This window comes from Alligator mississippiensis, chromosome 5, assembly GCF_030867095.1.
Source record: "Alligator mississippiensis isolate rAllMis1 chromosome 5, rAllMis1, whole genome shotgun sequence".
Classification (NCBI taxonomy): Eukaryota; Metazoa; Chordata; order Crocodylia; family Alligatoridae; genus Alligator; species Alligator mississippiensis.
The window spans coordinates 83,383,161-83,398,807 of record NC_081828.1 but is presented as its reverse complement, the minus strand read 5'-3'; the positions used below and the strand labels follow the sequence as shown (position 1 = coordinate 83,398,807).

At 43.1% G+C, this 15,647-nt stretch overlaps 1 protein-coding gene across 19 annotated transcripts in view; it reads left to right on the top strand.

Moving 5' to 3' along the window:
• Positions 1–15,647, top strand: part of TNS3 (tensin 3) — a 571,451-nt gene that overhangs the window by 404,906 nt on the left and 150,898 nt on the right. For all 19 annotated transcript variants that reach the window (XM_059728559.1, XM_059728554.1, XM_059728556.1 and 16 more), the window contains 3 exons: positions 2,426–2,555; positions 3,833–3,898; positions 14,169–14,273. In XM_059728559.1, the coding sequence (XP_059584542.1) occupies positions 2,426–2,555; positions 3,833–3,898; positions 14,169–14,273 (301 nt within the window). The remainder of the gene's footprint in view (positions 1–2,425; positions 2,556–3,832; positions 3,899–14,168; positions 14,274–15,647) is intronic.

The following is a 15,647-nucleotide window of genomic DNA, read 5'->3' as shown; positions in this document are numbered from 1 at the left end:
ATTTACGTTTTTACAGGTTTGAGCCCTGTGTTTGAAACATTATCTTTGGGATCTGATTCTGTGTCATGCCAAATACCCTCCCTAAAGCAAGCGTGAAAAGTGTTGACACTCTACAGAACTGTTGTCTCATCTCCCTGTCTAGGCTTTTTTATATGATCCTCATCTACGTAAAAACTAAGTGCTACATCATCACAAATGGATTTTTCTTCATGATTTCCCTGTTAGGTAGGGGAGTGCTTTCATCCCTTTAAGAGTACTAAGACACAAATAGATTAAGTCACTTGACAGAATTCACTCAGGGAAAATTGACGAACACACCAATTGAACCTGGTCATTTGACTCCCTCAGAACACTTGCATTATCCTGTAACTGACTTCCTATCTTGTGACCTCTTCTCTGTATTTTAAGGAAAATGATAAAAAGTATTTTTTTAAAGCTGTGATTTTTGTTTATTTAGGGATTACTGGTAGAAACTCATTACTTCTCTTTTATGTAACTTTTCATATGATGTGGCATTTTATTACACATGACGGTCTTGCAGGTGTGTGCACCATAAAAAGTATTGCATAAGAAAGCAGTTTATTTGATAGAAGATTGTTAGGGCAGTTTACATTTACTGACATTTGTTTAGTCTTTACTGTCTTTGTTCTGCATACCTCTTCAGACTTTTTCAACACAAACTTCTTTCATAATGCCATTCCCAGATAAGGGTCTTTTTGTATATATTAGTATAAATTAGAACTAACTGCAGTGAAGCCAAAGGAGGCATAATATTGAAAAGTCAGGGAAAATAGAAGGATAACCAGGTCCATTATGTTCATTAGATGCTTTGAGGTTCGCTCGTTCAAAGCCAGACTAATTCAGTTGAACTGCTAACAAACATTCCTCAGTTGTATGACTCTGTTTCCTATTAGGGGTCTACTTCAAAGCCCGTCAGTGCCAGTGGGTTTTGAAAACAGTCCTGAATTGCTAAGATGAAAATCAAGATACTATATTGTAAAGTGATTTGTCTTGTCAGTTTTTATACACCTTTGTTTCACTCCCTTTTTCCTGCCAAGTAAGATGAAAGTGGTTGGGAAAATAGTTTCTCAGGTGGGTGAATAATATCTTAAATGAGAGAGGGGTGGTAGCATGACTAAAATTTAGACTGTTATCAGGATGGGCCCTCAGGTTGCTACTGAAGATGCATAAATAGCAGTGCATCATGAGTAAAAGGAAAAGAATGCACCATCAAGCCAAATAATTCTTCAGAGACTATTTATCTTTATTTTTCATCTCAGGAAGAGCATGAAACTTCAGAGTCAAGAAAGAAAACACCTTTGTAGTTCATCTAGTGCATCTGGTAGCTGTATTCATATCTGACAAAACTTCATGCAGTGTTTTGACCCCAGTTGCCTGGTTCTGTGTTGTCAGAGGTACCTGGCACATGAGAGTAAACTACTTCAAAAGTGGCCCCACGTGCCCAGTATATATGAGTCTGAAGAACCCACATTGCTATGAGCACTTAAAAAGAATTTAGCATTAAGGGAGCTTGTTTAGAGAGTGAAAAGATAACAATGGGTTCATACAAACAGTTTTAAAATTCCTCTGTGAGTGAGGTATACAACAATACTAGGGAGCAATGTTCTCTTGTAAGCCACTGCAACAAGTTTCCTCTACCTCTTTTTTTAACTTAACTCACTCCACTCTGCTCTTCGCACATCTCCATCCACCAAATACATTCAGCATTTGTTCTAGAGCAGACTGTGACTATGGGCCCTTTTACTTCCCAGGGATCACCTGCTTTTTCCTTTTCGAGGCTTTTTAATCAGATCTGCTTATGCAGACATTCTTTCTACCCTGGTCTCTGAGGTTCATTTTCTATGCTGTTCCCTGAAAAATCACCAGGATTACTAGACTAAACTGCAGAAATGCTGGTGGCTTATCTCCTTCATCCAAAGCAAAGTCCTGCCCTGGTTGTACCATTAGGAAGGCTTAAAAAATATATCCTAAGTATGTATACCAGACATAGTTTTATCAGTTTACTGTTTTACTAGTAAAATGTCTGAAATCTCTATTGTTCAGATGTTTTAGAAAAATGAACAGTACTTTGGTTTTAAATTTATGTTGATGCCTTGCCAAGGTAGTGCTATAAACCAACATTGAAAATGACTAATCCTCAATCAAAATCTGATCATTCCTATAACTTCATGACAAACCATGATGAAAACAGTAATTATTACTTTTTTCCTCATCTACCAAAAATGTAACTAGCTTTGCATTTAAGTAATTTTACATGTATGGTGTAAACTGCATTCTGTATGCTACAACATTAATGGTATCTGCAGTAGATTAGTTTTGAAAATTAGTTTCGTTCAGACAGCAATATGTGTACACAGGTAACTTTAAGAATTAACCCATTGAAGTGATTTCTCTTTCTTTTCAGCTGAAGTGTTACCACAAAAAATATCGATCAGCCACCCGTGATGTGATTTTTCGCCTGCAGTTTCATACAGGTGCTGTTCAAGGTTATGGTCTTGTGTTTGGCAAAGAGGATTTAGACAATGCTAACAAAGGTAGGTTACTTTGTGTGGGTGATTGGCCTTGTACATGTGTCAAGTTTTGTGCGACTGGGTCTGTGTGGTTTTGTTCAAACTGATCAAGTCAGGGGGTCTGGGTGAGGGGAGGTGCTGTTTGACTATGTGCGTGCTTGCATTTAAAGTCGGCATTTTCCAAAAAGTGGATAGGAATTCCTGTCTTCACTAGAAAATACGTTCATTGCATTCATGTTAATCTGTGATAACTGACATGGGTTAAAATCCTGGGGCACGCAAGGCAGTTTATAATTTTCATGTGAGATTAAAAAAAAACTTAGGTTGCTATATAATCTATAATTTAACTAGCCAAACTATAAAAATTACAAGGTGCCTTGCTCTGGTTCTGACTCATTGTTTGGGGTGTGTTAACTAATCTGAACTAAGAACAGACTTTTTAGTAGTGAAGACAAAGCTAAAAGGAGTCTAGTGTTCACTGAGTAGGGTTAGCTCTTCCTGTCAGTTGGGTCCCTTTAAGATGCTTCGTGCAAGACGCCTACAAATTAAAATTGGGTCAAACAAAATCACTAGACATACCTGAAACTCTCAGCCCAGATACTTTGGGTGCTTCCTGAAGTGTCACTTAATTTTTTTGTGTTATAGATGGTAAATAATGAGTTAAATTCTACCTGTCATGTAACATATATTAAAAATATACTTTCCTTCCTGGTGTTTATGTATTGGAAATATTTGTTTAGTGGATTACAGTTTTGCTAGCATAGAGAATAAAAGTAGTTTGTTCCAGTTTTTTATTTTTTCAACAGCTCCACAAAACTTCCATAAATAAAGTACTAGAGAATTTTGTTTTCTTTTGGTTTGGTTTCTGGTTTTGTTGTGGTGGTTTCTTTTGTGTGTTGTTGTCTAGCCTGAGAAGTAAGCCACACTCTGACTTGCATTTGTGGGGTTTCTTATGTTAGAGAGGCTGGCTTCTTTACTTTTCATTCCATCCAGGAAGAGCACACACCAACTGCTGAAACTTCCTTAGCCTGACGAAGGGTTTTGAACCCGAAAGCTTGCTTAATAACTATTCTCCAACTATTTGGGTTGGTCTAATAAAAGATATCAGATTCTCCCAAGGAACCTTGTCTGCTTATGTTAGAGAGAACTTTGTTTTAGAAGCCTGAACAAAAGTGAGAAGAAAAAGAGGGAACGAAGGGTGGGGGAAGTACCTGAATTACACTGTAGAATTTTGATTTCTAACTGCATTGCTACTGTTCCCAAGGAATTAAACTTGCTGAACTATTGTGTTTTGTTTCCAGATGACCGTTTTCCTAATTATGGAAAGATTGAATTGGTATTTTCAGGAACCCCAGAGAAAATCCAAGGTGAGCATTATATATATATATATATATATATATATAGAATATGTTCACAAAGGAAATTAATTGTATATCAAAGCCCCCTTCCCTGCCACCCCCTTATCCTTCAACAGAGTTGGGGTTTAACTCTTTTATTCTTGAAGTTTTTAGTACAGAAAGTGTAAAGGCCCAGTAAGGGGCAGACATCCTGGAGATCAAAACATGGCTGCATAGGTGGTGTTGTCATGAGGGCTTTGGGTTCTTTGACTATGGGTTGATTTCCAGAAAGAGGGACTGCTGAGAAGAGATGTGCTGCACCCGATGAAGAGAGGGAGGAATCTCTTTGCATACAGGCTTGCTAGCCTAGTGAGGTGGGCTTTAAAATAGGTGTACTAGAGAGAAAAGCCTAGAGGCTAGTAAAGAGCCTGGAGATCTATTTAAAAAAAAAAAAAGAAACTTAGGATGGAGAAGCAATAACAGAAGTTTTAGCACTGTTCTCAAGAAGAGGAGAGGAGAGCTGATGAGACCTCACTTAGAATAGTGTCCAGTTTTGGGCCCTACACTTCAAGAATGATGTGGACAGTTTGAAAAGAATCCAATGCAGGGCACCAAAAATGATAAGGGACCAGGGAGACGAGATGTATGAGGGAAGGCTGAAAGAGCTAGGGTTATTTAGTCTGGAGAGGTGAAGACTGAGCAGGGATTTGATAACAGTCTTCAGATGCCTGAGAGGATGGAGGTAATCTTTTTTCTGTAGTTGTAGGGGACAGAATTAGGAGCAATGGCCTGCAGCAAGGAAAATTAGGTTGGAGATTAAGAGGAACTTTATTACTATGAGGGTGGTCAAACCTTGGAATTACGTAGAGCAGACATGGAATCTGCATCTTTGACATTTTCAAAAGCAGGTTAGGCAGACACTTGCCTGGAATGGTTTAGTCAGGGATGATCCTGTCTTGAGATGCATGGCCTTGTGAGATCCTTTGCAGCCCTACTTGCCTATAATGCAAGTGATTCCTGTGATTATTACTGTACATGGGGCATGCCTACACTGACTCCCTTCCATGCCTGGAGTTCAGTCAGGCAACTTGCCCCACCCATTCACTTCCATTCTGCATGTGCCAAATCCCTGAAATGAAACAGGGCTGCTTGCCATGTCAGAGCTGCCCTGAGAACTCACCAGTCAGCACAGTCATCCTGACAGTGTCTGTGTGTACCCTCTGAGGTCGCTATACTGCTTCCTTTCTGAGACTGAGCACACGCAGATCAGAAGCAAGTGGGTGTGTGCAATTTCTGGGTTTGGTATGAGAATGATGCAGACAAACCCATGGGATTTTGGATGAACGCATTTCATCACATTACAGACTTTGGACCTATTTCAGCCCTGATCTGAAGTTTCTCTTGCTTGAACCATGGAATCATAGGGCACATCCAGACAAGTGTGCATATGCAGTTTGTGGCACCTCAAAGCTGTTTGAGGTTTCACAAACTACACACAGCATGCATGCAACCGTTCACCGTGCTGCTAATTTATAGTGCAGCACCAAAATTTGACACTGGGAGATCCCAGTATCAAAAAAAACTGCTGCTGCAAAAAAATGTAGCGTAGTGCATGTGGCAGCAGTGTGCACCGCCAGAAATGGAGCTGTCCAGAGCCATGCTCTAGTTGCCAGCCAGGCTCCATGCAACACTGGATTGGTGCCGCTATTGCCCTGGAAGGGCCCCAGATGAGGCTGTTGGGCCAGCATAGGGCCTCCCCTACCCCTCAATGGGAGACATTAGCAGCAAGGCACACACCCTCTTTCTTTTTCCTTTTTTTCTCTTCTCTTTTTCTCTGCTCTCTTTCTCCCTTTCTCTTTTTTCTTTACCTTCTATTCTCTCTCCTTTTTCTTTTTCCTTCTTTTCTTCTTTCTCTCTTTTCTCTCCTCTCTTTTCTCTCTTTCTTTCTCTTCTCTTTTTTCTCTCCTCTCTTTTTGTCTCCTTTCTCTTTTCTTTGTTCTTTCTTTACCTCTTTCTCTTTCTTTTTTCTCTCTCTTCTCTCCTTTTTCTCTTTTTTCTCTTCTTTTTTCTTTCTCTTTCCCTCTCTTGCTTTCTCTTATTTTCCTCTTCTTTCTCTCTTTTTCTCTCTGTCATCACAACGTGCTTAAAAAAATAGTACACAAGAACAAAGGTATTATATGAAGATTTATTTATTGTCACCAGGTTTAGAATTTTTAGAAAACCTGGTATTTACTGAAAAAAGAAAGAAAGAAAAAGGAAAAAAAAAAAGCAACATTTATAATTATTAACTTTATCAATATGGAGTATGTCCTGCTATGTATCCTCTGCCTCAGTTTTGTTTTTCTGGCATACCAGCATTCCAGCACCTTACAAGGTAGACATTGTGTTTTTTTCAGTACTCCAACCAGAAACATTGCCTACACCTGTTCTAGAGCATCCCTGGATAGTCTGTCTCACTGTCTTAATGTTTTAAGAGTAAGGAAGTTTTCCCTGAAATCTAATTTTAATCTATTTTGCGGCAATCTTAAAGCCATTGCTTCATGTCTTGTCTTCTGTGGCAAATGAGAACAGTTGTTCTCCCTCTTATTTCAGCCTTTCAAATATTTTAACATTGGTGTCTTGTCCCACCTGAATCTGTTTCTCTGCAAGCTAAACCTACCTGATTTTTCTCAACCTTTGCTCATATGACTTGCCTTCCAACCTGTTCATTATTTTGGTTGCCAACTCTGGCTGAAGTCATGCTCCCAAAAACAACATAACAGGTATACAACCATAAAATAAATTTAAAGAAAAATAACAGATATATAATGTCCTACTCCTACAATTAACATAATCAAGTACAAATATGGTGATAAATCAGATCATGAATCTATAAAAATGTTGTGCATAGGTCCACAATTAACCCAGTAAAAAACAAATATAGTGATAAAGTTTATCAGTCATGTCAACAGTAAAGGATGTTTAACTCTGATAGCTTCAGCCTTGTGAGGAAAAATTGCAAGTTGGTTTACTAAATATGGATCTGTTTGCTGGAGGAGCCATGTTAATTTCTCTTGATTTGAGAAATATGTCAATTTCTGCAAGAACAATGATAAATACTTTCTCCTTATGTCTCCTTATGTCATTACATAGAGGACATTCTAAGACATAATGAAGTGTCTTCCAAATTCCAAAGAATATATAGAGGGGTGAAGCAAGTAGCCCTGGCCATTGCAAAATCATTCTGCCTGGCAATATCTTGGAACCTCTGGAAAACCCGGACCTTTTCTATGGGGAGAAGAGTCTTTCATTGTATTTAACATAATGGCCCATCCCAGAAAATGCAAAAGTGCAGGAAAGAAAAGCTAGCCAGGGAGAGTGAAGAGAAGGGGAATTATTATATAGCACAATTTGAGCAAGCGAGATGGTAGAAGAGGCAGGATTTTAAACCAGAATCCCACCATTCTAATAATAATATTAAAATGGAATCTAATCCCATCTCTAATCTCAAGAAAGATGCAGGAGTTGAAGGAGGAAGACCCAGAAGAGCCCTGAGAAATTTATTCTAACGTATGTCTACATCATTACTGGCAGCATAGCCATACTTCAGTGCCATACAGGATCTGAGACACAACTTTGGCTTTATATTCTAATATGGGAGCTTGGACTGATCATTTTGCTGTGTTCTTATAAAATTTCTTTATAGCCTCTGCTAATTGGGCTGCCTTAGTTTTAACCAACTGAATGTGGTGTTTCCATGATGGAAAAGCTGGAAACATCACACCCAAGTATAGGTTTTAACAACTTTGAGTTTGATTCCCCCCATGTTCCATGGGTATTTCATCAAACGGCTTCCCCAAAACGTTATTTTGGGTATATCATAATTTATCTTTTCAGGTTTTTTTGTCCACAAAGATGCTAAAAAGGTGTAATTGCTCTCTGAAATCTGATGAGGGTTCTTGACAGTACGACAGTGTCATCTGCGTACATTAAAATAGGGATTGAGGTTGCTAGTAATTTTGGGGGATGAAAATGAATGTCCCGCCTGTTTCCAAAAATGACATTCATATAAAGGTTAAATTTTGCAAAGGGGGCAAAATACATCCATGTCTAACCCCTTTTTGTGTCCGAAATTTCTGTGTAAGTTTGCCCTCAGGCCCCCCCTAACTTAGGCCCATGTAACTTTATAATATTATATCAGCAGAGAGGATAATGGTCAATCCCACAATTTAACAATTTCTCCCAAAATTTACTACTTTCTATACTGTCAAAAGCTCGTGACAGATCAACAAATGCAACTTACAATGCTGTTTTGTGCATTTGCATATATTGTCTCAAAAACTGAAGGATAAATATATTAACAATAGTGAAATATCTATCCCTAAATCTGGTCTGATGTTCATATAATATGTATTCTCCTTTTACCCATGCTATGAGATAGTAAGATATGTTAATTAAATGAAGGCAATCCTTTATTATACCTTCTCCAATTCCAGGATAGCACTTGTCTCTCCATACTGTGCCTCTGAGAACAATATGCTCTTGAAACAAATTCTCTACAGCTTTGGAGCCTTCAATATCAAACTCCCTTAAGGGCTTCTTCCACTCCAGGCTCTTCAAAACTCTAACTCTCCCAGGACACGTGTGTGCCTCTAGTGGATGTGAAGTGCCCTTAGACACCCAAAACTGGAGTCAGTGAAAACCCAAGTCTACCGGACATTGACTCAAGAAATGGGATGGGGGGAGGAATGGAAAGACATTTCCAGTATTTACCCTTCAATAGTTGAGTGGCTAGGGCACTTACTTGGGCAGGTAATACCTTGGGATGAGCAACCCCCAACACACTTACAGGCTTGGTGGCACCAAACTGAATAGCACCACGAATGAAAGGGACCTAGAGGTGTAATAATAGACTACAGTATGAATATGAGCCAGCAGTGCAATGCTGTAGCCAGTAGGGCAAATAATACTCTGGCATGCATCAATCAATACATCTCCAGCAAAACCAAGGAGGTGATTATTCTGCTCTACTCAGCACTGGTGAGACTACAGCTGGAGTACTGCATCCAGTTCTGGGCACCACACTTTAACAAGGACATGGACAAGCTTGAGAGAGTCCACAGAAGAGCCACCTGTATGATCAGAGTCTTACATGGCAAGCCATATGAGAAAAGGCTGAGGAATCTGGGACTCTTCAACCTGAAGAAAAAAAGGCTGAGAGGGGACCTGGTAGCAGCTTACTGTTGCACTAAGGGAGTACATCAAGGGCTCGGTGAGCAACTGTTCACCAGGGTACCCAAGGGGAAAACCAGGAGTAATGGCCACAGGGGCAATGTGTAAGGAGTGCATGTGGGTGCTCGTGCACCCCCTGCAAAAAAATGTGCACCCCCTGCAGGCGGTCGCCACTCACCACCGCACCACTGACACCACCGGTGATGTCTGTGGGCAGGCCACAATCCCTGCTGCCACCGGCACCTGCGGGTGGTTGCCAACCCCTGGCTGGCACTTGCCATCCCCTCCCCTGCCACCACCAGTGCCAGTGGTGCCTGCAGGAGCTCTGCGCTTACTGCCACTGGGCTGTTCCCACCGCCAGCACATCCATGCCCCCCCAGCCGCTGGGAGCACATGCTGTTCATGAATGGCCACAAACTCCTGAAAGATTGATTCAGGCTCGACATTAGGAAAATCTTCTTCACAGTCAGGGTGTCCAGACTGTGGAATAAGCTCCCTCCAGATGTGATGTAATCACCTACCCTGGAAATCTTCAAGAGGAGACTAGACCCCATCTTGCTGGGGTCACCTGACCCCCAGTTATCCTTCCTGCTTGATGCAAGAGGCTGGACCCGATGATCTTCCAAGGCCTCTTCTGGCCTTACAGTCTATGAATCTAGTACAGCATTACAGTGTCTGTATACAGACAGTTTACGTGTAATCTCTGCTTATTTCCTTTCCAGTGGTAAATATTAATTCGGCCTGAGACAAGACAAAAAGAGATGTTTTGACCTGTGTTTCTTTATGTGCACCATCAAAAACCTGTTATCTAGCATTACATGTCCTGTGTGCTTTAGATCAGGGGTCTGCAATGTTTTTTTGGGCAGAGTGCCAAAAACACCCACAACCTTGACTTGTAAGATGTTGGCATGTCAGGGACAAATGGCAAGCGAACTAGGAGGGCACTGATCCTTGTGGTAGTGCAGCCCTGGCCCCATCCCTGAGGTGTGCATGCCAGGCAAAATGCCTTTGCATGTCATGCTCTGGGACACATGCTAGGGGTTGCCTACCTCTACTTTAGATTTTTCTCTTGCACTTTTCACCTGCTTGATTGCTTGGGGACCTATTGTAGCAGCCAGTAAGAAGTTGGTTTCTGTCCAGGTCTGCATACACCTCTCTTAGCCTGCTAACAATCCTTATAAGCAAGTGCATTTTTAATAGCTTTTCTCTTGATCTACTTTTCGGAGATGGTGGAAGAGCTTGCATTTTGCTTGAAGAGTAGACAGCTTGAATGCCTGAAGAAGATTCAAAATCTGTTTCAGTTGTTACTTCAATTTTTCAGGTATTTTAGAGGGAGAATACAATTTGCATTTTCAGTAGGTGCTGCATGTCGGAACTCATTACCCACCTAAGAGTAGAAAGAGCTAAGGAAATCATGTGTGTCACAATTTTGAAGATACTCTAAATTTACATTTTCTCAGTATTTACAAAAATATTTTGAAATTGGGAAATTTTCTCCCTGCATAGAGTTTAGTATTAAAGGGACCACTGGTCAGATTTGGTGGCAAGAGCTGGAAACTTAAATCTGTAGATGGACATCCAGATACCTGTTGTTTAGCACCTACCTCTACCTTTCCTACATTGTGATAACATTTGGGTTGCCACACCCATAGCCCCTACTGTTTTTTTTTTTCTACCTGCATACAGGATCAGGACCTAAACCAGTATCTGTACGTCTAAAATGAACACTTTCCAAGTGCCTCAACACATAGTCAGGGTTCTCACTTTAGCCATCTATGTCTCATAAATGGGCCTAATATTAGCATGTATGTGACACTTTGCACCATTGAAACATTTGGCAAATCTGAACTCCTCAGACATAGGCAGCAGAAGGCTGGGGCTAATGGGGCTCAGCTCCCCAAAATGTGTGGCAGTGGGTAGGGTCACACAGCAGCCTGCCCATGGGCTCTGGGCACCTGCAGCAGGAGTGGGAAGGAGCACGCATGCAACCAGGATCACAGCCCAGCGTGTGGATCACTGGGTGCCCAGCAGGGTAGGAAAGTATCTGTCTGTCTATTCTGTGAAGGGGAAGGGGCTTGTGGAGGGGTGGGAGGATGCAGATCAAGGCACCCACGTTGAGGTAGGGAGTGGGGCAGAGGCTCAGGTGAATAGGGCCTCAGCTGGGCTGTGTGATGGGACATTTGGACCCTGGGCAGCTCATCCAGGGGCATGGGGGGCTCCTGTCTCTGTGTGCGCTCTGGCAGGGACCTGGGGGACATGTGCCTTCCCCATCTTTGTGCAGGGCAGAGGCAGCTGCAGCTGTGTGCTGGGCTCGGCGCACTGCTGGAGCTGGACCGGGAGCAGCGCAACACCATGTACCTAACCCTGCTGGGCTGCACCACACCCCCTGCCCACCCAGCACAGGACGCACATGGCATTGTGCGGCTTTCAAGGCAGCAGAACATAAAGCCTAGCCTGCTGCAGCAGCCGCCTCTGCCCTGTGCACAGATGATGGGGGCATGTGGCCCCTGGACCTCCCCAGGGTGTGCACAGTGACAGGAGCCCGCCTACAGCCTTGGATGAGTCGCCTGGGCTCTGATTGTCCCACCACCCGGACAGGGCCCATTCACCCCTTCCCCTGCCCCACACCCTCCTGAGCCACTGGGCTCTCAATCGGCCCCCCACCCCTTCCCCCACAGATTTACCTGCTGGGCGAGGGTGAGGCACTCAGGCCCCTCCCCCCAATAATTTTTCTTTCTCCACCTATGTCCTCAGAGCGCTCCTGATTGGTAGATAAGGAAGGAATTTTTCCCACTATTCCAGAATGGGAAACCTGGGTGACATCCAGTCTAGGACCCACTTAGTATCAATGCTTGTACTGAATTATAGTTTCATAGTTGGTCGGGTCGGAAGGGACCTGAGTAGATCATCAAGTCCGACCCCCAGCCATGGCAGGAAAGAGTACTGGGGTCAAACAAAATCAAATGCATTACGGGAATATGCATTTATTATTATTCATATTTATTATGGGAATGGAGCTTATCTGGTACTTGAACAAACAAAGGCTATGTAAGTATGCCATAATAAGTATTTTGCACCGATATCCTACACATTTTTAATGTACCCAACACCACGGTAGCTGGATGCCACATGCATGCAATCCTGGTTTCTTTCCCTTTAAGCATCACACTACATACCATTCATGACTAAGCCTCATAAACCCATCTTTGAGATTGGGATAAAACTCCTGCCTGATTTTATAGGCAACTGAGATGCAAAAATTAGATGAATCATTCAAGATCACAGAGGAAATATGTCACTGTGCTGAAAACAGAATGCAGGTCTCTGATCCCAGTACAACATCAACTTTAAAAGCCATTCTTCTTCCAAGTGCCCATCTGTGCACCTAAATGGAGATGCATGCACCAGAACCAGGCTCTCAAATCTCCTCACCCAACTCTGCAATTTTATATTCAAAAACATAAAAGTAGATAAAAAGAAAAAGTACTTTGCACTGCCTTGAAGAATTTGGCTTAAAGTTATTATCAGCAGAGCTGGCTGGAACGATATGCATAGCTTCCATCCTGGATGGTGAGAAAATATACCGTCCTTTCACACTGCAGTTTAAAATCAATGCCACTATTGCCCTCATAGTGCAAGAAGCCCTTTGCAAAAAACAAAAATACTTTTACAAGCTCCTAATTGTCATGTTTTGTGCTTGCGTCTCTCACCACACCTATACTCTTTGTTATAACATTTAGGTTTTAAATGTATAAATCACATGTTGTTATTGGTGAAACAAAATGTGAGAACTTCTCAATTGCTGCTGAAAATCCCACGTATGTTTGGCAAAATACAATTCCTGGGGCACCAGGTGCACAAACCCTGACAAACTTTTCCATCCACTGGCTGTGTTGGCATGCTAGTGTGTGGCAGCAGCTGCCAAGCTCCTGTCCTGGAGAAGTAGCAGCAAAACATATGAAGTTGGAAGGGCACCTTTGCATCTCAGCTGTCTTGTTTACTCTGGACCCTCATTGAGGTGGATGTTTGGCACCTTGTGCTTTATGAAAGTACTGAATAAACCTTCCCTAGTATCAGGACAGTAGAGCACCTAAGCTATCTTATATGATGTTTTCTTAGTGTGCTTTAACCGGGGGGTGGGGGGAAATACAGCCCATGAGCCATATCTGCCTTGCCAATTGATTCTGTCCGGCTTGCAGTGCCAGCAGAGGCTGGAGCCAGAGCTGGAGTTACCACCCACCTGTGGGTTGGTTAGGATCAGTTGACAGGCTTGTTGGAGGCGGTTCCAGCTCCAGCCTCTGCTGTCTACCTGCCTGCCCAGCATGCTGTGCCAGCCTGGGGGATGGAGTTCAATTCTGTGGTACCAGGTAGGTGGACAGGTAGGGCTGCTTCTACCCAGTGCCCCCCACCACACCAGCAGAAGCTGGACCCCGGCCAGCCCACCCGCCCGCCCGGCACCACGCAGCAGAGTGGGGCAGGTTAGGAGGGGAACTGAGCCCCCTGCCCTGACCCTCCCCAACCAGGGGTAGCACAGCAGGTGGGGGGGAGGCCAAAAGATGGAGGCATTCCTCCCTTCTTCCCCCCATGCAGCCTGGTTCCACGGGGCTGCAAATACCACAGCCCCACCCCTGGCACAATGTGACTCTCAGCCCCATTCCTGGCTTCCAGTGTCAGCCAAGCTGAACAGGAGCCACGCAGCCCTCAACAGCTCATCAAATTCGTTAAGTGGCCCTCCAGCCCAAATAATTGTCCACCCCTGCTTTAACCTGAAGTTCTATCTTATAAGTTATCAAGATGCTTCTGGTTTCATTCCAAGATGCCATTTCAACTTTGTCTTGCACAGCCCTTCTCTAGCTGTGCAGGACGGGTGCTTTTAAATAAGTAGGGCTGCTCCACAGTCAGGGACAACTCTCTGCTTGTCCCTACCATAATGAACTATAAGTTCACATGACAGTACATCTGTTGTCCCCAGCATTTCCGCTGGCACTTCCCACTCTAAGCTGATTGCCCTAGAGGTAGAAGTGGGTTATCTTATCAGAGAGGGTGATAGCAGGATACTTTCTGTTTGACACAGGCATTACTTTTTCAGGATGTGAACACCTGCAGAATGACCATGGAGTGATAGTTGATTACAATACCTCTGATCCACTGATACGCTGGAACTCCTATGAAAACATGAGCCCAGATGGGGAAGGTAAGTAACTCAGTCTTGCCTCTGAAATTCTGTTATGAGAGAGCAAGACAGTCTTTGGCAACTGCAAATTGCTTAGTGGAATAGGAAGAGGGGAGAGCTCCTGTGCTCAATCCAAGGCAGTTCTGTCGTTGTGGGAGCTGGTTGATTCTATTAGCCCTTTGGCTCTTGCTGTAGTGACGGTATGGTCTTAAAAGAAGGAAAGACATGTAATGGTTATATGGGCCTTGTTTGTCTCTTGTAGGCAGCTGGTTGGTTAAATTTGCTGGTTGACACACTGAATTAAAAGATTTTTTCCCTGACACTGGTTTTGGCACCATAACATATTGTACCAAGTTCATGGATTTCAGTAAGAGCATTAATACTATGTTGTCTAGAACACTGCAGAACATACCCCAGGCTGTAGGGAAGTGGGTACCTGGCCAGTGGAATATACACAGTGGCTTTCCTTAGTAAAATTACAAATCTGTAAAGTGCCAGTGGTTTCTTTATGTGCAAGTCTTTCATTGCTGCAAGTAAAAACATGAGAGAGGGAGATAAGGAATGAATAGATACCAAAGTCTCTGTTTTCATAATACTCCCTTACAAAACAAGAAGGGAGCAGAGCTAGTGCGCACAAAGCAAAGATATTTACACTGTGGGGTCAGTACACATCTTTTTTAATTTTTAAGAATTAGTGTTGACTAAGGACAGATAGAGAGAGAGGTCTTTGCATAAGTGTATCTCTGAGGAGTGGGTATGTACAAGAAGCTTTTCTCCACCATAGTAGAATTGCGTAAGGATGTCCCATTTAGCCAATCCTATGCTCTAGGACTGTTTGCCCCTCCTTCCCTATGGAGAGGAAGCCAGCATAAAAGGGACAAGACTGAAAACAGGACCATAGTTCTACCTGTCCCTCTATGCAGTTCCACAGAGCAGGCTTTCCAGGGACTTGAGCAGGGTAGAGTAAGATCACAGTTAGATGCCTGTGCACCACTTAGGGCTAGTCTACTCTCTGTCAGCGGTGGCTCCTAATGGGAAAAGAATGGCGCATACCTCACCCCTCCATATCTTCAGGCATGCTCTGCATCTGGAAATGCATCAGTCAGTCTGCTCCAGGGTTGTCCCTCTGCACCTCCAGAGACTGAGGGCCCAGGGCAGAGCAGTCTCTATGATGTATTTCCAGGTATAGATCCTGCCTGCCAACCTGAGTGGGCAAAACATGCTCATCCATGTCCTAGCAAAACATAATTGCTGCAGTATAGACAGGCCTTTGGATGTCTAATAGATAGAATGGGATCTATGTCTTGGTGTCTAGGGGAAGCTTAGCCTGCCTCACTCTTCCTTGGGAGACAGTAGAGCCCCATGTGAGATATGCATTTGCCTAGACCTTGTGCC